At 44.2% G+C, this 23,517-nt stretch overlaps 1 protein-coding gene across 3 annotated transcripts in view; it reads right to left on the bottom strand.

The window, feature by feature from the left end:
• The window catches only part of Fnbp1l (formin binding protein 1 like), a 92,189-nt gene extending 75,739 nt beyond the window's left edge, over positions 1–16,450 (bottom strand). For all 3 annotated transcript variants that reach the window (XM_048351990.1, XM_048351988.1, XM_048351989.1), the window contains exon 1: positions 16,226–16,450. In XM_048351990.1, coding sequence (XP_048207947.1) covers positions 16,226–16,249 — 24 coding nt within the window. In that variant the 5' untranslated portion in view covers positions 16,250–16,450. The remainder of the gene's footprint in view (positions 1–16,225) is intronic.
• Positions 16,451–23,517: the final 7,067 nt, after the last annotated feature.

The raw sequence follows: 23,517 nt of genomic DNA, 5'->3' as shown, positions 1-23,517 counted from the left end.
AACATCTATAAAGGATCAGATGTGTACATTTCAACCTCATACAACCTATGAGTTGCTCTCTACAGACTACTTGAGAATGGTATACATTCTTAGTAATTAGAACAATTCTATCCAAAATTAATTTATATACATACCATCAGAACATGTTGTGTGACACTAGATCTATACCTGCTTGGCTTTTAAATTTTTAAATAGTACAAAGGAGTTAGACTAGTACGCTACTGCTGGGGCCCCAGTGCCACTTACAGCTTTTTTCTTTTCTTTTCTTTTGGGGGTGGGGGTGGGGGGGATTCTCAGGACTTTTCTCCCAATGCTAGTTTGCATTGTGATCCTCAGATCTCAGCTTCCCAAGTAGCTGCCACCGGTGCCCCACCTACCTACCTTTTTAATTCTGTAATTCCTGACACCACATCCACAATAATGATCCATCTTTTCACCTGGCCTCCATATTTCACAGTTCTTTGTAATTGACTTTCACTTGTTTTCATATGAGACTGTTATTCAGCACTGTTCTACTTCCAAAGACTTCAAACTTTGGCTGGAAATGTAGCTTAATGGTAGAGTGCTTCCCTACTATACATTAAGCCTTGGGTTCGATTCCTCGGTACCACATAAGCAGAAAAAGCCAGAAGTGGTGCTCTGGCTCAAGCAGTAAGAGTACTAGCCTTGAGCAAAAGAAGCTCAAGCCGTGAGTTCAAGCCCTAGCACTGGGGGGAAAAGAAAAAAAAAAAAAAAAAGATCTCAAACTTGAGAAGCTAGAGTTAAGGTAGGATTAGCTACTACACGTCTATCTTTCTTTATTCTTTATGTCATACTCTTTAGCCCTAATTCCACTTCTTGGATAATTGTCCTTGCTTCCTGCCACTCACTCCTCTCCCCTTACACCAATTACAACTTAATATAATACAGTAGTAGCCTAATGCATCCTAGGGTATTCATTCCAAGACCTCCAACATATGCCTGAAACCTTGGATCATAAACTTTATCTCATATATATGTATATATGAGATAAAGTTTAATTCATAAATTAAACACAGTAAAGTTTAAAACAATAATGTGATTGTGGTCTGTCAACCTCTGGGTATGATTTTTTTTTTCCCTTTCCTTATGAAGCCAAGAACTTTCCCTTTTTTCCTAAAGGAAGCACTTTATAGCTAGCTTCCCTACGGATTAAGCTAATTGCCAGAATCATTGTTCTTGTGCTTTACCTGAACATAAGCACTATAATACCAAGAAGGTGGATTTGATAACCAAACAGGTACTAAGTGACTAATGAATGGGTTGGTAGCATACACATCATGGGTATTGTGGACAATGCCACCTCTATCCTGGCAGGACAGAGCAAGATAGATAGCACAAGATTTCATTGTTTTACTCAAAGCAGCACAAAATTTAACCTGAATTGTTTATTGCTGTAATTTTCCACATAGTATTTTCAGGCTACAGCTGACCATTGCTAACTGAAATTGCAAAAAGTACAGACAATTAGGGGCTACTTTAGCATCCCTTTGGAGCAGATATTTTTGCCCCAACAATAGATAATGTAATTAGCAAAAAGAAAAAGGAAGAACAGAGCTAGTTTTTTGTATCCTCTCATATTTTCAATGTGAAAATTCTCTAGAACAGTCTAAGCATCCCTTTGAATTGCCTCTATCTGATTTCTTGGCTTTGTTCCCCACTGAGCTCATTTCCTTTTCACTCTAGCCTGTGTCCCCTTTCCCTATTAAATCTACTTGGTAACTGCAAAGGAAGTAAAAAAATCTAATCACAGGCCTTTATATCTAGAAGGGCTTTCAAAGATCAGCTTATTTCCAATGAGTTAAGTGAGGAATAAACTATTTGCCCAAGGTAACAGAGCTAAGTAATCCAGCTGAATCAAAGATCCAAGTCTCTTAAATTATTCTTGTTTTGTTACTTTAAGTCAGTTCATTTATTCTGAGTCCATATTTATTATTTAGAAAGCAAATGGACTTCCTGGCTCAAATCTAAATGAAGAGCTACTTATATCTAAGGAATGACCTCATGCTCTTCTTACCTTATAATCACAGTTAAATGATGAAGCAATATACTTATATTTACATATCTTCTCTATATTTTGGAAAAAGCAGGGTTGACCTAAACAGAATTTTACAGTTTTATTTTCAAGATGATTGTTTGTGGGGGGGAGACACACACTTGCTAGGCCAGGAGCTCTACCATTTGACCCATACCACCAACTCTATGGTTTATTTTCATAAAGTTCTTAAAGATAAAATAGTTGTCTACACTTTCAAGTGAAAGAAGAGACCACAATTCAGGAAACCTGGATCACGTGTGTCTGTTTTTGTCAGTCGTGGGGCTTGAATTCGGGGCCCGTGCCCTGTCCCTGAGCTCTTCTGCTCAAGGCTAACTCTAAGACTTTGAGCTACAGTTCCACTTCCAGTTTTCTGGTGGTTAATTGGAAATGAGTGTCATGGCCTTTCCTGCCCAGGCTGGCCTTGAGCTGTGATCCTCGGATTTCAGCCTCCTGAGTAGCTAGGATTACAGGCACGAGCCATCAGAGGCCAGCTCTAGATGAAGTTAGGTTTTTTTGTTTTGTTTTTGCCCATCCTGGGGCTTGAACTCAGGGCCTGAACTCTATCCCTGAGCCTCTCTGCACTCAAGGCTAGCACTCTAACACTTGAACCACAGCACCACTTCTAGCTTTTTCTGTTTATGTGGTACTGAGGAATCAAACCCAGGGCTTCATGCATGCTAGGCAAGCACTGTACCACTAAGCCACATTCCCAGCCCTGGATCAAGTTTTTATGTATAATCCATTTGATATCACATGAAATTACTCAATTCATGTAATAAATGACTAGTACATTTTTAAATTTTTAATTTTTCTAGTGAGATTTCCTGCCTACTTTAAGACAACATGTTCCTGATCTCTCTTATGTGTCTCTCAGAAGTGGTGAAGATAGCTCCGGTGTCTCGGAGACCCAAGTAGCTCCAGTGACTGGCAATGTGTACAAGATGCTATCTCAACTTCTACATCTCAATGTAAAGTGTCCCTGGAATATCTTTATATTTAGAATTAAGAAATTACAAATCATGAATTAAAAGTAAATCTTCTCATCTGAAAATGTCCTATTATTTTTAGATGACTCTATATTCCCTGTCTTATTATATATGGGATATAACTAGCACACCTGAGGGAAGCTGGGAGTGGGGCACAGAATGAGTGGAAAGTAGGTAATAATAATGTAGCGGGGACCATCAGTTATAGCGGACATTGATGCAAGTGAAATAAGCAACTCATGGGTAGGAGTGGGAAGGAGGGAAACAGTGAAAGAGGGAACAGATGTTACTAAACAAAAGGAAAGTAATGTACATATCACCCAAAATGGAAAAAATCATCTTATTGTTAAAGTTCATAGACTCCATAAGCTATGTAGAGTAGAATGATAATTTTCATCGTTGTGAAGGTTAAAATGTGTACTGTGAAATAAATGTAGTAACTTAAACTCAATAAAAAATAAACATTAAAAAAAAGTAAATCTTATGTATCACATATAATCAGAAGAGTTCCCATTATTCAAAAACAAGAATACTCAGAAATATATGCCTATTTTATTTTCATATGACCTAATGTGACAGGAATATTGGTAGGAGACACAAAATGAAGAGGAAGTGATCAAGTAAATTAATTATCTTATACATTAACATTTGCACATTTAACACTCTCGGGAACACCACCTTAAGTTTACATGGCCATTTTGTCTTTTCTATATAGAGTAGATCCTTAGTATCTTGAGTGTTTTTACTTCTCAGAATACCCTCTGCTAAGTAAAGCCTGTGACTGCTCAGAATGGAGAGTTCAATACTGCATTGTGATACTTGATTCCTTTTTTTCTTCTAAAGTCTTTACCTTATCATTTGAATAGCCCTTCTTCACTTGAGAGGGTATTGTTTCCTCTTAAGGAGGCATATGTTCACAAAATTAAAGGCAGGAAAACACTAAAACAATAGAACTCACTGACCATGGATAGAAACCTCTAAAACCATGAGCCACAATGGTAGTATGGGCCACTATACCTAGAGCCACAATGGTAGTATGGGCCACTATACCTAGCCAACATTTAGTTTTTGCTGATTTACTTCCAAATGTTTTTCTTTGGTCAATGTCTACTGTAGTAGACATTGTTAAATTTGGGAGACATCTCTGGCAGATGAACAACAGTTGATTAAACATTTGCTACCAGTTATTGACACAGCACAGAATTCAAATACTGGAAATATTTTGTAGAATGAACATCAATTTTAGTTTATCTGATACTTTAATATGTCCTAAATTGTGTTTCTAAGGCCAGAAATGATGTGTCTATCAGTGCATCCATTAGATAGCACATGATTTCAATTTGTTCCATTACTAGTGATATTTAAGTGATCCCTTGACTAAGGTGTTAAGGGCCAGGCCTCCATAATAGAAAGTAACTCTTTTAACTCTGTGGTTAACTCTTCCATAGTTATTTATGTCAGTGTGAACTTAACTGATTCCTGTTTTATCCCATAGGTTACTATACATAACCATTATTAATGTTTATGCTACAATTGTCCCATATTTGGTCACTGGGGCCTCTTTAAGGTGGTGTTTGTTATATGTCTTCATCATTCTTTGAGTACTTCCTTACTTTCTGGAACAAGATTGGTATTTTAGGTTCATCTTGCATTTGCCTGCTATAGCATGAGATCTGCTATTTCTCAAAAAAAAAAACCTAGTTCCTTCTAGTGAATGAAAATAATCAGAAACTAAGATTTTAATGTTTAATAAAGGCCCTCTATGGCTGATAATGTGGCTTAGTAGTGGAGTGCTTGCCTAGCATGCATGAAGCCCTGGGTTTGATTCCTCAGTAAACAGAAAAACCAGAAGTGGTGCTGTGACTCAAGTGGTAGACTGCTAGCTAGCCTGGAGCAAAAAGAAGACAGAGACAATGCTCAGGCCCCAAGTCCCAAGCCCCAGGACTGGCAAAAATATATTTTTTTTTTCATGTGTTTTTAGAGGGCACCTGACTAGAGAAAACAGGCAAAGCTTCCTTTTTTTTTTTAAACTGTGTTTTTTTTTACTTTTCTTTTTGGTACTGGGGATCGAACATAGGACGTTGCACTTGCTAGGCAAGCACTTTGCCACTGAGCTACATCCCAGCCTGGCAAAGCTTTTTTTTTTTTTTTTGCCAATCATGGGGCTTGAACTCAGGGCCTGAGCACTGCCCCTGGCTTTCTTTTTGCTCAAGGCTAGCACTCTACTTGAGCCACAGCACCACTTCTGGCATGTTCTGTTTATGTGGTGCTGAGGAGTCGAACCCAGGCTTTCATGCATGCTAGGCAAGCACTCTACCACTAAGCCACATTCCCAGCCTCCAGCAAAGCTTCTTAATGTGAACTGGATCACGTTTTCAAAGGCCATGAAACTCATGTGAAATCTGTGTATTTGTGTGTGTGTGTGTGTGTGTGTGTGTGTGTGTAAAAACTAAAGTAATTTTTATGTCTCAGTACCACATAAACAGAAAAAGCCAGAAGTGGTACTTAGGTGATAGAGCACTAGACTTGAGCAAAAAAAGCCCAGGCCCTGAGTTCAAGTCCCAAGATTGGCAAAAATAAATAAATAAATAATAAAGGTCCTCTAACTGAGCAGATTCATATTATAAAGACAACATACACACATCTACATCTATGTATTTTTGTATCTATCTCTATATACTGAACACCATGAATATATACCAATTATCTCCAATTTCAACAAATACCACCCTTTCAACGTTCATAATCTTTTTATACAATTAAAAGACCTAAACCGACCGGTAGCTCATGCTGTACCCCTGTACCCCTAGCTACTCAGGGAGCTGAGATCTGAGGATCTCAGTTCAAGAAAGTCCTTGAGACTTGGATCTCCAATTAACCACCAGAAAACCAGAAGTGGCACTGTGGCTCAAATGGTAGAACGCTAGCCTTGAGCTGAAGAACTCAGGGACAGTGCCCAGGTCCAGAGTCCAAGCCCCAACAACAACAACAAAAAAACCTGAGCTAGGCGGTAGTGGTTCCTGCCTAGAATCCTAGCTACTCAAGAGACTGAGATCTAAGGATCGAGGTTCAAAGCCAGTGCAAGGAGGAAAGCCTTAGAGGCTCTTATCTCCAATTAATCACCAGGAAACTGGAATTAGCTCAAAGTAATAGAGCACTAGCCTTGAGCAAAAAAGAGCTCAGGGACAGTGCCCAGGCCCAAGTTCAAGCCCCACGACAAAAAAAAAAAAAAAAAAAAAAAAAACTGGATCCTCTTATTCTTAATGTAAGGATAAGTGTGCACCAAGTGTCCCACTGCTACAGTACTGATGCTCACTACTCAGGTATTCTCCTCCCTGCACGCAGGCCACCCACCATTGTTAGAAATTCCCCATCAGGCTGTCCACTGTGCTCTGTACTTATTTGCTCTCTGTCTACCTGGAAGCTACTACCTTGAGGCTGGATGCCTTCCTCATTTTACTTGGGCTCCAACATAGGGCAATGGCTAAAGCTTTTACTTTCTACACTCTTCCACTTGGTTGCTCTCATCCCACACATGGTGTGACACCCCACACTGAGTTCATCTCGTTCTCATGTCCATTCTCTGCTCAGGCTCTGGCTCTGTCACTCCAACTACACTCCAGCCTTCCTCAAGACTTGGGTTCTTATACCCTGCTCCAGACCAACACAGCTCACACTTTAAGATATCACCTTGCTCAGGCCTCAACTGTTTCATATTTCACAATGATCAGTTCTTCACTTATCCCTAACCAGAAGGATTCCTTTTTCTTTTTTTTTTTTTTTTTTTTGGCCAGTCCTAGGCCTTGAACTCAGGACCTGGGCACTGTCCCTGAGCTTCTTTGCTCAAGGCTAACACTCTACCATTTGAGCCACAGCACCATTTCTGGCTTTTTCTATGTGGAGTCGAATCCCCGGCTTCATGCATACTAAGCAAGCACTCTACCACTAAGTCACATTCCCAGCACCTGAAGGATTCTTAATTAGTGTTGCTATTTCTAAAACCAAAGTGAAATCTATGTATGTCTCTGCAGGGCCTAGTACTTGCTTCTCTACCACTGAGGCAGACCCCCAACTATCCCACATACTTCTATAGTTTCTAACAACCAAATCATGTTTGTATCTATCAATGGACTTAAAATTACAGAAATTGATTGAAGTAACAAAAAAGGTAGAAGAATTTTATGGAAACGGTTTAAATGGATTAATCTAAAGGTAGAATATTTTAAAATAGCTAAATTCCATATTACATCTTTTCTTTTTAAGAAAGAATAATTTTGTTGGTGGTGGTGGTGTCATGAAGTTTGAACTCTAGGCCTGAGCATTGTCCCTGAGCTCTTCAGCTCAAGGCTAACGCTCTACCACTTGAGCCACAATATCATTTCCAGTTTTCTGGTGGTTAATTAGAAATCAGAGTTTCATGGGCTTTCCTGCCTGGGCTGGCTTTGAACTTGGATCCTCAGGTCTCAGCCTCCTGAGCAGCTAGGGTTACAGGCATGAGCCACCTGTGCCCAGAGGAGAAAGTATCTTAATCACAAAATACTTTTTAATGCAAGACATGACTATAGCAGGTTACTTAATAAGTATGAAATTTTCAAGTTAAACTTAAGTCTTTATTCTCTGCCCATCAGTCTTTCTTATCACTAAGGAAGGTTACAATTCCCACTTTAAGAGTTAGTGATCTCCTCTTCCTTTTAAGACACTGACATCTTGAGCATTCTTCTTTACTATAGCAAACAGGCAGCAGTAACAGCTTTGTACCATAATTTGTTTTTGTATACTTAAGGGTCTAATGAGAACTAGAAGAGCTTTACAGTATCAAGTATATCATAAAGTTTGCAGACTGAACACTCTAGACCTATTATTTTATAGATTAGCATCTTTTTTCTACCATGTACTTAAAAGCACTTGATAGCAATATGAGCAAATCTAAACAAACTTATTATATTTGCCTCAGGTTTTTATTCCAGTAGATAACCCAGCAGTTGATCCTTTTAAATACTATAGAATGAGAAAACATACTGCCATATTTGAGCATCATCATTTTTCCATTCGTTCATGCAGAAGACACTCACTTGGTGTAAGTCATCTACTCTGGATCTCCTGTCATCTTACTTTACTTCCAAGATACAATTATCTTTTTGGTAAAACCACAGTAGACCCCTAACTGATCTCTCAGTGTCCCTTCTAGTTATTCTCTAATCCATTTTGTACATTTTACTAAATTGCTCATTTTACAATTTAAAAGGGGGCCAGGAACTGGTGGCTTATACCTGTAATTCCTAGCTTCTCAGGAAGATAAGATCTGAGGATCTTGGTTCAAAGCCAGCTCAGGAAAGAAAATTATGGTTTTGTTTGTTTTTGCTGGTCCTGGGGCTTGAACTTAATTAAGGCCTGGGCACTGTCCCTGAGCCTCTTTGTGCTCAAGGCTAGCACTCTAGCTACAGTGTCACTTCCAGCTTTTTCTGGGTAGTTTATTGGAGATAAGAGTCTTATAGACTTTCCTGTCTTGGCTAGCTTTAAAAGCAAGATCCTCAGATCTTATTCTCCTGAGTAGCTAGGATTTACAGGCATGAGCCACTAGCACCCAACTATGAGATTCTTATCTCTAATTAACGACAAAAAAAACCCTAGAAGTTGAGCTATGACTCAAGTGGTAGAGCACTAGCCTTGAGCACAAAAAGCGCATGGACAGCGCCTAGGCCCTGAGTTCAAACCCAAGGAAAAAGAGAAAGGTGGGGGGGGAGAAAAGGAAAAAGAAAGCAAAGGATGAAAGGGACAGGAAGGAAAGGGGAAATGGAAAAGAAAGAAAGAAAGGAAGGAAGGAAGGAAGGAAGGAAGGAAGGAAGGAAGGAAGGAAGGAAGGAAGGAAGGAAGGAAGGAAGGAAAGAAGGAAGGAAGGAAGGAAGGAAGGGAGGGCTGGGGATATGGCCTAGTGGCAAGAGCACTTGCCTCGTATTCTTGAAGCCCTGGGTTCGATTCCCCAGCACCACATATACAGAAAATGGCCAGAAGTGGCGCTGTGACTCAAGTGGCAGAGTGCTAGCCTTGAGCAAAAAGAAGCCAGGGACAGTGCTCAGGCCCTGAGTCCAAGGCCAGGATTGGAAAGAAAAAAAAAAAAAACTATAACAGAAAGAAAGGAAGGAAGGAAGGGAGGGAGGGAGGGAGGGAGGGAGGGAGGGAGGGAGGGCAGGCAGGCAGGAGAGAAAGAGAGGGAGGGAGAAAGAGAGCAAGGGGGAGGGAGGGAGGAGGCTAGGCTCATTATCAGCCACTTATAATCATAGCTACTCAGGAGGTAGAAACCAGGACAGAGTTTTGAGGCTAATTATGGCAAAAACTTAGCAAGACTCCATCTCAACAAGCAAGTCACCTGTACTGGTACACATATGTAATCCCAACTATGCAGAAGTTACAGGTGGGAGATCAAGGTCTAAAGCTGGCCCAGCAAAACTGAGTCCTTATTTGAAAAATAGCTGTGGTTCAGAGTGGTAGAGCACTAGCCTTGAGCAAAAATTCTCAAGAACATCACCCAGGCCCTGAGTTCAAGCCCCATAACTGACACACACACAGAGACCCAAAAAAGGAAGAAAGATCCAGTGAAGGCTGGCTTGGGCATAAACTAAAACTCTATTCTAAAAATAACTAAAACAAAAGGACCAGAGGCATGGCTCAAATGGTACAGTGCCTTCTGTGCCTGTCTAACAGGAATAAAACCCTGAGTTCAACACTCACTACTGTATCACAAAAAGAAGAACATTCCAATTACTGCATCAATTATCTTCAGATTATGTAGGTTGAAGCATAAATTAATTTGGTGTTCAAACGTAGGCTCTATCCTGAAGACAATTCTTTGTTAATGTGAATATTCCAAATCTGAAGAAATTAGAAATCCATTTGGGTACCAAGTATTTACTTCCATCAAAATGACTCTAGTCTCCTAACAATATTCAGTAGATGAGACATAAAAATTGCTTTAGTTTTTATACATACATACACACACACACACAAAAATTCCACATGAGGGCTGGGGATATAGCCTAGTGGCAAGAGTGCCTGCCTCAGATACACGGGGCCCTAGGTTCGATTCCCCAGCACCACATATACAGAAAACGGCCAGAAGCGGCGCTGTGGCTCAAGTGGCAGAGTGCTAGCCTTGAGCGGGAAGAAGCCAGGGACAGTGCTCAGGCCCTGAGTCCAAGGCCCAAGACTGGCAAAAAAAAAAAATTCCACATGAGTTTCATGGCCTTTGAAAACGTAATCCAGTTCACATTAATAAGCTTTGCCTACTTCCTCTAGTCAGGTGCCCTCTAAAACACATGAAAAAAAAATTTTTTTGCCAGTCCTGGGGCTTGAACTCAGGGCCTGAGCACTGTCCTTGGCTTCTTTTTGCTCAAGGCTAGCACTCTACCTCCTGAGCCACAGTGCCGCTTCTGGCTTTTTCTGCGTATGTGGGGCTAAAGAATTGAACCAGGGCTTCGTGCATGCTAGGCAAGCACTCTACTGCTAAGCCACATCCCCAGCCACTAAAACACATGAAATCAAATAAAATCAACATTGCCAATACACTCTAACTAGTCCTCTATGGTGCAACTCATTTCCTTTAGTCCAGATAAATCTATTTGGTAGCACGCATGGAGCCCTGAATTCGATTCCTCAGTACTACATTAACAGAAAAAGCCAGAACTGGCACTGTGGCTCAGAGTTCTTAGAACCCTAAAGCCTCCTTCCAAGATAGACTTACTAATCAGTAACTAATATTCTGAATAATCCAAGCACCTATTCATTCAGTTGGACAAAGTAATGAATAACCAACGGGGTTGGAAATATGACCTAGTGGGAAAGTGCTCGTCTCGTATACATGAAGCCCTGGGTTTGATTCCTCAAGCACCACATACACAGAAAAAAACAGAAGTGGAGCTGTGGCTCATAGCCTTGAGCAAAAAGAAGGCAGGGACAATGTTCAGGCCCTGAGTTCAAGCCCCAGGACTGGCAAAAAATAATAATCAAACTTTTCCATTTCTATCAAAAATATATCTTGTTTTGTCAAGGGTATTTACCTAATTTATGATGAAAATACCAATAATCTTTGAATTTACACTATTAAAACCAAAGGGCCAAAAATTATACATACCAGGACACTAAGGAATAATAACAAAAGTTTATGTGACCCTATACATCAAATCAGATAGTTTTGATTCCCAAACTACTCCCAAAGAACTGACCAAAAATTTGGCAGCAAATTTTTAAATTATATATATGTAAATCATTCATTCATATATAATATATACACACATATACACATGTATATATGACTGTGATGTACCAGTCATATTTTTCATACACACACCACACAGATTTCTTTTGCGTGGGGCAGGAGGGAGCGGGAGGCTACTGAACTTTAACCAGCTTCTCAAAAAATTAAAAAGTTAGGCTGGAAGTGAAGCTTAGTGGTAGAGTGCTTGCCTAGCATGCATGAAGCCCTGGGTTCGATTCCTCAGTACCACTTACACAGAAAAAGCCAGAAGTGGTGCTGTGGACCAAGTGGTAGGGTGCTAGCCTTGAGCCCAGAGAGGCTCAGAGACAGTATCCAGGCCCTGAGTTCAAGCCCCAGGACTGTCAAAGAAAAAATTAAAAAATTAGCTGGGCACCAGTGGCTCATGCTTGTAATCCAAGCTATTCAGGAGACTAAGATCTGAGGATCTTGGTTCAAAGTCAGCCCAGGCAGGATCTGTAAGACTCTTATCTCCAATTAATCACCAGAAAACCAGAAGTGGTGCTGTGACTCAAAGTGGTACAGCACGGACTTTGAGAAAAACAGCTCAGGGACAGCACCCAGGCCATGAGTTCAAGCCCCATGATAGAAAAAAAAAATTAAAACGTTACCTCCTAATAAGTAAAACTTATTAAATATAAGCCTTTTCCACGCTCTAATTTCCTTGTTTAAAAAAAGAGCTAATAGGGCTGGGGATATAGCCTAGTGGCAAGAGTGCCTGCCTCGGATACACGAGGCCCTAGGTTCGATTCCCCAGCACCACATATACAGAAAACGGCCAGAAGCGGCGCTGTGGCTCAAGTGGCGGAGTGCTAGCCTTGAGCGGGAAGAAGCCAGGGACAGTGCTCAGGCCCGGAGTCCAAGGCCCAGGACTGGCCAAAAAAAAAAAAAGGGGGGGCTGGGGATATGGCCTAGTGGCAAGAGTGCTTGCCTCCCATACATGAAGCCCTAGGTTCGATTCCCCAGCACCACGTATACAGAAAATGGCCAGAAGTGGCGCTGTGGCTCAAGTGGCAGAGTGCTAGCCTTGAGCAAAAAGAAGCCAGGGACAGTGCTCAGGCCCTGAGTCCAAGGCCCAGGACCAGCCAAAAAAAAAAAAAAAAAAAAAAGAGCTAATAATTCCAAAAGGTGTGTAATGTGACATCATCAATTCATGTTTAGCTCTTTCCATCCCAAACATTGTTTCTACAGGTATAAAGAAATCAGGGCTAGGAATGTGGGCTTAGTGGTAGAGTGCTTGCCTTTCATGCATGAAGCCCTAGGTTCCATTCCTCAGCACCACATAACCAGAAAAAGCCAGAAGTGGCCCTGTGGTTCAAATGGTAGAGTATTAGCCTTGAGCCAAAGAAGCTCAGGGACTGGCAAAAAAAAAAAAAAAAGAAGAAGAAATCAATATAATAAGTGATGCCTGAGATGCTACTCTATAGCTACCACACACCCAAGAAAATACACTGCTGCAATCTTTGGTATAGGCTCAGAAGAGAATGGAGAAGGTGATTCCTGTATTGTATTTATTCAAGCCTTACTTAACTGCTCACATGGAACACAACAAGTCCTCAAAGCACAGCTACCATTCATTCATTATCAGCTAATTGATATACCTTCCCAACTACACAAGTCTTACACAATCCACTCAGCAAATCACTGTTGGTTGTACCACCCAGTGCCAGTCATGTTCTTCTATGGAATCCCTTTGCTGTCAGATTTAAAGTTGAAGACTTTAAAAAACACACAATTCCACTGATCATTACAATAGGCCTGAGTACATAACTACTTATCACTCTTTGTTAAATAAATTATGAAAATTGATTTCTAAATTTAAAAACTGAGAATCTCCCCAACATTAAATTTCTCAATACCAAGAGACAGCACAGGTGTTTGTCTTTCCTTACAATTCTTTGGAAGCACAACATCCTTATTCAAAACATAAAAGTAAAAACAAAGTCTAGTGGAATTTTTACAAGGTTTATTCTACTCCCACTCATAGTTCCTTACACCAAGTTCTAATTATCTAAGGTTTAGACACTGAGTTGATATTAGTTGCCTCTACATTACTTCGTTTCTAATAAATGTTTCCATCAAGTCCTCCTCAAACCACTATTAACTTTAAATTATGATTGTTAAAATTTGAGAGGGCTGGGGATATGGCCTAGTGGCAAGAGTGCCTACCTCATATACATGAGGCCCTGGGTTCTATTCCCCAGCACCACATATACAGAAAATGGCCAGAAGTGGCGCTGTGGCTCAAGTGGCGGAGTGCTAGCCTTGAGCAAAAAGAAGCCAGGAACAGTGCTCAGTCCCAGAGTCCAACCCCCAGGACTGGCCAAAAAAAAAAAAAATTGAGAGGGCTGAAGATGGTACATCAGTGGTGGATCACAACTCATTTGCATTCTTATGCAACCCTGAGTTCTATCACCACCAAGGAGAAACATTTTTTCAAGAAAAAAATGTAGGGGCTGGGAATCTGGCCTAGTGGCAAGAGTGCTTGCCTTGTATACATGAGGCCCCGGGTTTGATTCCTCAGCACCACATATACAGAAAATGGCCAGAAGTGGCGCTGTGGCTCAAGTGGCAGAGTGCTAGCCTTGAGCAAAAAAGAAGCCAGGGACAGTGCTCAGGCCCTGAGTTCACGGCCTAGGACTGGCCAAAAAAATAAATAAATAAAAAATAAAAAAAATGTAAATTTCTTCCCACTATTTCCAAAGGATATAAACCAATTTTTAATTCCAACAAAAATTCCTCTCTCCTAGGGTTTATCTTTTCAGGATGTTGGAGAAAAAAAAAACTATTCAAATGCTGAATACATAATAAGCTAGGAGAGATTGGAGGGCTGAGATTGCTTCTCAATGTATCAGATTAACTTTTTAAAATAACTTTTAAATTATATTTTAGTCTTTTTTGGTGGTACTGGAGGGTTTGAACACATTTTAGTCTTCACTATAGTATTTTATTTCTTTCTCAAAACTTTTTCTATAGTGTGATACAAAGTGAAATTTTTTTAAGTTTTTAAATAAAGCCTGGGGTGTTGCTCAACGGTAGAGTGCAAGTCTGAGTTTAAACCCTTGACCCAACAAATGTAAAGAAGTCAAAAGGTAAAATTTTGTCGGGCACCAGTGGTTCACCCCTGCAATCCTAGTTACTCAAGAGGCTGAGGTTGAGGATCATACTTGGAAGCCAGCCTTGGCAGGAAAGTCCATGGGATTCCTATCTCCAGTTAACAACCAAAAAAACTGAACCTGGAGCTGTGGCCAAGTGTTAAAGTGCCAGCCTTGAGCAAAAAGCAGCTCAGGCACAGCCCCCAGGCCCCGAGTTCAAACCCCTGAACCAGCACACATACACATACACAAGTAAGATCTCAAAGTTTTAAATAAAAAGTTAAAGCTAGGCTGGGTCACTGGAAGCTTGTGCCTATAATCCTAGCTCCTCAGGAGGCTGAGATCTGAGGATCACAGTTCAAAGCCAGTCCAGGCAGGAAAGTCCCTGAGCTTCTTATCTCTAACCACCAAAAAGCCGGAAGTGAAGCTGTGGTTCAAGTGGTACGATTCTAGCCTTGAGCAAAAGAGATCAGGGACAGTGTCCAAGCCCTGAGTTCAAGCTCCAGAACCGGCACACACACATACAAAGGAAAAATATAAAAATACTAGTTACGAAAATGGAAAATAAAACCAACCCCACTTCTGTTCAACACTACAATCAATCACAGAATGTACAAAGGAAAAGGAAAGGAACAGATAACGTCCGACTCTCTCACCAATGAGAGTTAAATTGGACAGAATTCATTGACACGTACTCTCTGGTAATGAGAACAATCAGTGCTGTGGAAGGCGCGGTCTGAGAGGCTCCGGAGGGGTTTTCTCTTGGGGTGGTGTGTTTACAGACTGGACGAGCCCCGTTCCAGAATGCCACCGGAGATTCTTGGGATGGCTAAGCAGGTGTTCCCTCAGGTGACGGCTAAAGTCTCTTTCCGTCCTACAATTCCCTGTCCACAAGGCCGGGGGGGGGGGGGGGAAGACGCGGAACCCTCGCCAACCGTGAGCACCGCGCTCCCAAATTGCTCTCCCTCCCTCGGCAGCGATCCTGGCCGCCCGGGAACAAAGGCCGGGAGGCGCACAGGTGGGAGAAGGGGGAGTGGCCGGGACGGCGCCCCCGCGCCGCACCTGCGAGCCCGCAGCCCGGGCGCCTCCGCCGCCCCGACGCCCCAACGGGGCCGCTGCTCCGACCCACCACCCCGGCCAGCCCCCAGGCCTCGTCTGGAGCCTCCGGCGCCCGGGAAAGGCCGGGGAGACTGGGAAAGAGAACGGGAGGGGGACGGCGGGGGGGGGGGGGCAGCAATGGGGAAGCCGCACGCGCCGCCATCGGTCCCCGAGGCGAATTCGGGTCACAAAGCTGACCCAACAAGCGCAGAGGCAGCGGCCGAAGTCGGAGTCCCCGAGGCGCGGGGCGCGGGACGCAAGGAAAGGGAAATGGGCGTGGAGGCCGGGCCCCGAACAAAGCCGCCCAGCTCCGCGTACCTGGGCTGGGGCGGCACCGCCCCGCGGGCCGCGCCGCCCCTCCGGGCGCCGCCCCGGGCCGCGCTGCCCGTCGCCCCAGCGCCGAGCCCGACGGCCACGACCCCCGCGCCCCCGGGACAATGGCCCCCTCCCCCGCCACGGGGCGGAGAGCGACAAAGGGAGCAAGGGTGCCCGGAGCCCGAGAAAGTGAAGGCGGCGGGCGCAGGGCAGGGGTTCGCGGGCGGCAGCCCCGCCGTCCCAGGCGCGGCCAGGGCGGCGGCCGAGGCTGGGGCGCGGGCTCCAGCCCCCCGGCCCGCGGCGGCGGGAAGACGGCCCTGCACACAAAGCCGAGCGGGACCCCTGCCCGCCAGCGCCGACCCAGCTCCGCCCGGCCCGCGGCCCCGGTCCCCCGCCCCGCACTCACCCAGAGCTCCGTGCCCCAGCTCATGGCGGAACTTGAGGCGACTCGGGCTGCCCCGCAGTCCGTGCGTCCGTCGGCGGCGCCGTCCAGCTGTCCGACCGTGCTCTCTGGCCAGCCCGCAGGCTCCGGCTCGGCGTCAGTTCCTGGAAAGGTGCCGCCACCGCCGGGTTCCCCCGTGAGTGAGGACAGACGCGACTGGAGCCGCCACCGCCGCGTCCTCCCGTCCCCGCCTCCCGCCGCCGCCGCCGCCTCCCGCCGCCGCCGCCGCCGCCGCCGCCGCCGCCGCCGCCGCCGCGAAGGAGGGTCCGGGCCGAGGGGTGGGGCGCGCGGCGCGGGGAGGGGGCGCGCGGTGCACCCTGGGATCTGGGCGGGCTGAGCTCCGGGACCCCTCGCGGGTGGGGGCTCCGCCGCCAGGCGCTCCGGGGCGGGCTGGGGCCGCGGGGTCTCTGCCTCACGGATGGGGCCCGAGGAAAGGGAGAGGCCGCCCCCACGCTCCGCCCGGAGTCCCCCAGAGCGGGAAGCTCCCGCACACGGCCCAGAGAATCCGGACAAAGAAGCCTCCTCCGAGCCTCAGCGGCCGGCCCGGGGAGACCGGCGTTTCCTCGCAAGTCTTCCCGGGGTAGGCCATCTCATGTCGGGTGTGACATTGCGACCTGGAGAGTCCTGATTCCTGAAAATCGGTGACATGCGAGTGCCACCGTCCCGCCCTTGTAAGGGACGAGGGATTGGCTTGGGGACCTTGCCACGGCGAGGCCCGGGCCCGTGTCACCTGCTTTGCTGCTGGAGTGGACACCTGTGGCTGCGGCCGGCCGCGCGCCTGCGGGCGCCAAGCCTCCGGGGAACGGCGGCGGCCTCCCTGTCTCCCCGTGCAGTCCACCCTGCTTCCCCTCGCTCTGCAGAGGTGATTGCCAATCTAACTCCACAGACGGGCAGCCTGCAAGTTTGGCTGGTGCCACTGGATACCCATCTCAAGTCCCTAACGCGCACTTTAGTGCTCATTTCTACACACACACACACACACACACACACACACATCCATTGGACTAGTGGAGTACTCCCCGTGAGCGGTGACAGCTGAGTGTTTTCAGTTCTCTGCGAGCTCCGTGTCAGCATTTGAAACTCCTCCCCGGCCCAGCCTGCACAGGTGCCCGGCCTCCTCCGCTCCAGGCCTTGCCCTCTGGGCTCCGCTCCGGACTCAGGCCAATGAATAACCCGGCAATCCAGCCACACCACATGGTAAATTCTTGGTGTGCTCCTCTGAGGTAGCTTGAACACACACTCTTCCAATTGGGTTATGGCCCAATTCTTTTGGTTTTTTTTTTTTTTTTTTTTTTTTTTTTTTTTTTTTTTGTACGTCTTGGGTTTTGAACGGGTTTCAACTCGGCCTGGGCACTGTCCCTGAGTTCTTTTTTTTTTTTTTTTTTTTGGCCAGTCCTGGGCCTTGGACTCAGGGCCTGAGCACTGTCCCTGGCTTCTTCCCGCTCAAGGCTAGCACTCTGCCACTTGAGCCACAGCGCCACTTCTGGCCGTTTTCTGTATATGTGGTGCTGGGGAATCGAACCTAGGGCCTCGTGTATCCGAGGCAGGCACTCTTGCCACTAGGCTATATCCCCAGCCTGTCCCTGAGTTCTTTATGCTCAAGGCTAGCGCTCTACCACTTTGAACCACTGGACCACTTCCAGTTTTCTGGAAACGAATATTAAGAGTCTCGTGGCCTTTCCTGCTCGGGCTGGCTTCCACCTAACATCCTCAGATTTCAACCTCAACTGGCGTGAGCCACCAGCACCCAGCTATTTCCAATTTTTAACTTTTTTTTTTGTCTTTTCTTTTTTGGTACTGGGGATCAAAACCAGGACTTTGCACTTGCTAGGCAAGTGCTTTGCCATTGAACTACCCAGCCCATAAGGCCGTTTTTTAAATGCTTAATTATACCATGCAATGAAAAGTATCTGAAGGGCTGGGAATGTGGCATAGATGTAGAGTGCTTGCCTAGAATGCATGAAGCCCTAGGTTCGATTCTTCAGTATCACATAAACAGAAAAAGCCAGAATAGCTCAAGTGATAGAGTGCTAGCCTTGAGCAAACCAGGCCATGATTTCAAAACCCAGGACTGGCAAAAAAAAAAAAAAAAAAAAGATAAGGTGTCTGAAGCACTGACAACACACTTGCCTTTCTAATATTTTTCTATACTGTGTCTATTTCAAATGTAATTCCTTCAAGGTTACTTGTGCTGTCCACCTCTTCGCTCCCTTCCTCTCCCTAGACATCATGAATGTATTTAGCAATCACAGGGAACACTACTTAGTAAAGGAAAATATCAGTATTTAATGAATAACTCATTAGAACCCCAAGACAAAGATTTATTGAATTTAAGACCATTATTTAAGCTACAATAGCATGCCTTACCTTTAAAAAAGTAAAATAGGGCTGGGGATATAGCCTAGTGGCAAGAGTGCCTGCCTCGGATACATGAGGCCCTAGGTTCGATTCCCCAGCACCACATATACAGAAAACGGCCAGAAGCGGCGCTGTGGCTCAAGTGGCAGAGTGCTAGCCTTGAGCAGGAAGAAGCTAGGGACAGTGCTCAGGCCCTGAGTCCAAGGCCCAGGACAGGCCAAAAAAAAAAAAAAAAAAAAAGGTAAAATAATCTACCTTTCACATTAAAGCAATACTGTCTACATATAACTCCCCAACAGACTATAATGGCTTGTTTCCAAAGTGACGAACTTGACAGTTCTTGACAGAACTAGTATCATGAATTCTACTTTATTCTAGAAGCTTCCTCCATATCATAACTTGAATTATTAAACAAAAATCTGTCAAACCAATTATATCTTTTCACTGCTTGACCTACTGGCAATAAATTACACAAAGTTCTATTTCAGTTACATATTTTACAAGGAAAGCAACACTAAGAATCAAGAGAATAATTATTCTACTTTCTCCGAGTGTGTGTGTCTGTGTCCTGGGGCATTATTCCTTGCCTTTTTTCTTTTTTTATTTGGTCGGCCGTGGGGCTTGAACTCTGGGCCTAGGCACAGTCTCTTAGCTCTTTTGCTTAAGGCTAGTACTCTACCACTTTGAGCCACAATGCCACTTCCAGTTTTCTGGTGGTTAATTGGAGATAAAGTCTCACAGACTTTCCAGCCTGGGCTGGCTTTGAACTGTGATCAGATCTCAGCCTCCTGAGCAACTAGGGTTACAGGTATGAGCACCAGCACACAGCATCATTTTTTTTCCCCAGTCCTGGGGCTGGGCACTGTCCCTAAGCCTCTTTGTGCTCAAGGCTAGCTTTCTACCATTTGAGTTACAGTACACCACTTCCCCCTAGCAGTTTCAATTCCTTTTTTTTTGTTGTTGTTGTTTTTTTGGCCAGTCCTGGGGCTTGGACTCAGGGCCTAAGCACTGTCCCTGGCTTCTTTTTGCTCAAGGCTAGCACTCTGCCACTTGAGCCACAGCGCCACTTCTGGCCATTTTCTATATATGTGGTGCTGGGGAATTGAACCCAGGGCCTCATGTATATGAGGCAAGCACTCTTGCCACTAGGCCATATCCCCAGCCCCCACAATTCCTTTTTTTTTTTTTTTAAGTCAAGATGTGAAGCATATGTGGCATTCTGGAATATGTAATACTTTATTTGTCCATATACAGCAATCTCTAATCATAAATCAATGCCTTGGTTATGAGGAAAAAAATAAAGCTGTAGAAAAATTTAGTACCCACCAAATAAAACTCTCACCACCCAGAGATCACAATCTCTCACATAAATAATATTTTCTTTATTCTCATTTAAAAGCCTTAAGACGAGCAAGGAGCTGGCGGCTTACACCTATAGCCCTAGTTACTCAGGAGGCTGAGATCTGAGGATTGCATTCAAAGCCAGCCCAGGCAGAAAAGTCCCCATGAAACTCTTATCACCAATGAACTACTCAAAAAAAAAAAGCCAAAAGTGGTGCTATGGCTCAAATGGTAGAGCCCTATCCTTGAACACAAAGAGGCTCAGAGACAGCACCTAGACCCTGAGTCCAAACCCCATGTTTGGCAAAAATAATAATAATAATAATAATAATAATAATTTTTCTAAGTCTTAAGACAAATAAAATTATTGTCTCAGTAGCTAAGCCAGAAAAATCAAGCTAAAGGGCTGGGAATATGGCCTAGTGGCAAGAGTGCTTTCCTAGCATATATGAAGCCCTGGGTTCAATTCCCCAGCACCACATATATAGAAAACGTCCAGAAGTGGCGCTGTGACTCAAATGACAGAGTGCTAGCCTTGAGCAAAAAGAAGCCAGGGACAGTGCTCAGGCCCTGACTTCAAGCCCCAGGACTGGCCAAAAAAAAATCAAGGTAAGAGCAGGTTAGGAAAAATAACAAAGAGATATCATGAATTGGGCATATCCACTTTAATGTTCAAATGAAGCCCCACACAAAAAATGGAATCATAATGGCATATTGATTCCATGCCAGCCAAACTAAGAATGGTCTGGGCTATTTAATAGTCATCTCTACATCCTGCACTGCCAGATTTTCTAACCAAGAACTGGAAGAAATCCAAACTTCAAGGACATAGTTTAAGGTGGCTCTCCTGAGAAAAGTGAGAAATAGGAAGAAAGAAAGAGACAGCCACACAGATGATTTTATATCATTTGAGATTCTATTTTTGAATCCAGTTCATGTAGCTCATGTAATTTTCCTAATGAGACTGGGCCACTACATTAATGTATATATTATATTTTACATATGAAATTTTCTGGAGTCGCTATTATTATACATTTGAAATTTGCTAGCAGAATAAGTTAAGCACTCACAAAAAATAAATGACATGCATGCATGAGGCATATGGACCTCAGTTCAGCAAACTGTATAATATATATATTTAAATAATTTTGTTTGCCAATTATAAATATTGATTAGTAAAAAAAAAAACTCATGTTAAACTTGAGCCACAGCACCACTTCTGGATTTTTCCGTTTATGTGGTACTAAGGAATCAAACCCAGGGCTTCATGCATGCTGGCAAGCACTCTACCACTAAGCCACATTCCCAGCCCCAAATTTTTTAAGTATTCATGTTTTTTCTGATTTCTTTGTTTTATTGGGTGACTGGCCTGTGTTGAACTTTTTCAAGATATGCACATTAACAAAGAGAATGCACTTTTTTTTTTTTTTTTGGCCAGTCCTGGGCCTTGGACTCAGGGCCTGAGCACTGTCCCTGGCTTCTTCCCGCTCAAGGCTAGCACTCTGCCACTTCAGCCACAGCGCCGCTTCTGGCCGTTTTCTGTATATGTGGTGCTGGGGAACCGAACCTAGGGCCTCATGTATCCGAGGCAGGCACTCTTGCCACTAGGCTATATCCCCAGCCCGAGAATGCACTTTTAAAAACCTCAGTTTTGCTGGGCACTGGTGGCTCATGCCTATAATCTTACCTATTCAGGAGGCTAAAATCTGAAGATTGTGGTTTGAAGGCAGCCTGAGCAAGAAAGTCCATGAGACTTTTATTTTTTATTTTTTTTTTTTTTTGGCCAGTCCTGGGGCTTGGACTCAGGACCCGAGCACTGTTCCTGGCTTCTTTTTGCTCAAGGGTAGCACTCTACCACTAAGCTATATTCCCAGCCCCTCCATGAGACTCTTATCTCCATGTAATCACAGAAAAAGCCAGAAGTATTGTATGACACAAAGAGATCAAGGATAGTGCCCAGGTCCAGAGTTCAAGCCCCAGGACCAGCAAAAAAGCAAAACACTTGTTTTTTGTTCTTATGGATTCCAATTTGGTATGTCATGTAAATTTGAAAATAAAATGTGTATACAGGCTCAAAAAATCTAAGTGTTAACTTTTTAGGAGTTTTGTCAGGCTGGGAATGTGGCTTAGTGATAGAATGCGTGCACGAAGTTCTGTTCAATTCCTCAGTACCACACTAAACAGAACAGGCCAGAAGTGGCATGGTGGCCAAGCCCTGAGCAAAAAGAAACTCCTGCCCACATCAATTCCAAAGTGTAAGTCCAGAGTCTAGAGTCTCCTCCATATCACATATGAGAATCTAGGTGTGTCTCAACCTGAAGCAAATTCTCCCCCAGTGGTAAGCCTGGGAAATCAGAACAAATTATGTGCTTCTAAAATCAAATGTTGGGACAGGCAGAAACCAGACATCTACATTGCATACGGGAGGCCTATACAAGAAAAAAGGAGTGACAGTCCCCAAGCAAGCCTAAAATCCAACAGGGAAAACTTAGGGTGTCATTAGGACTAGAGGATGTTACAAAGATGGAACGGCCATGAAGACAGTGGTATGTGTGTGTTAAGATTTTAAGACTCACTGAAAAGAATGAACATAGTTCACATTTTAGAGGTTTTTGTTTGGTTGTTTGCTTGGTTGTGGGACTTAACCTCAGGCACTGTCCCTGAGCTTTTTTGCTCAAGGCTAGAGTTCCACAACTTGAGTCACAGCTCCACTTCTGGTGCTTTGGTGGTTACTTAAAGAGTCTCAGGGACTGGACTTGCCTGCCTGGGGCTAGCTTCCACCTGCAATCATCAGATCTCAGCCTCCAGAGTAGCTAGGGTTACAGGTGTAAGCCACCAGCACCTGACTTAGAACACTTTTAAAGAAAATTGTGCCTGAGGAGGCTCAGAGCAGTAGAATGCTGGACGCCATCAGTTTTGTGCCTGTGTGCTTAGAGTAGCTCTGAAGACCCACAAGAAACTGGAAGTAGCACCTACATCTGATCAGAGCTTCTTGGAGATTGCGTTGAGCAGAATCCCCCTTCCCACTGTTACTCCTTTGTACTACTTTTCTTACAATACTCACAGCTTTGTTTGGTTATTATGTTGTTGGTCTTGGGGCTTGAATTCAGGGCGTGGGCACTGTCCCTGAGTTTTTTTGCTCAAGGCGAGCACTCTACAACTTTGAGCCACTTTCACTTTTCTGGTGGTTAATTGGAAATAAGAGTCTCACAAACTTTCGTGCTCAGTCTGGCTTTGAACGATGATCCTCAGATCTCAGCCTCCGGAGTACCTAGAATTACAGGTATGAGCCACGGGTGTCTGGCTGCTTTGTGCATTTATTTATTTATTTATTTGTTTATTTATTTATTTATTTATTTATTTTTGCCAATCCTAGGCCTTGAACTCAGGGCCTGAGCACTGTCCCTGGCTTCCTTTTGCTCAAGGCTAGCACTATGCCACTTGAGTCACAGCACCACTTCTGGCCATTTTCTATATATGTGGTGCTGGGGAATTGAACCCAGGGCTTCACGTATACGAGGCAAGTACTCTTGCCACTAGGCCATATCCCCAGCCCT

Source organism: Perognathus longimembris, chromosome 7 (assembly GCF_023159225.1).
Source record: "Perognathus longimembris pacificus isolate PPM17 chromosome 7, ASM2315922v1, whole genome shotgun sequence".
Taxonomy (NCBI): Eukaryota; Metazoa; Chordata; class Mammalia; order Rodentia; family Heteromyidae; genus Perognathus; species Perognathus longimembris.
The sequence above is the reverse complement of the archived record's forward strand: the minus strand, read 5'-3'. Positions and strand labels throughout refer to the sequence as shown.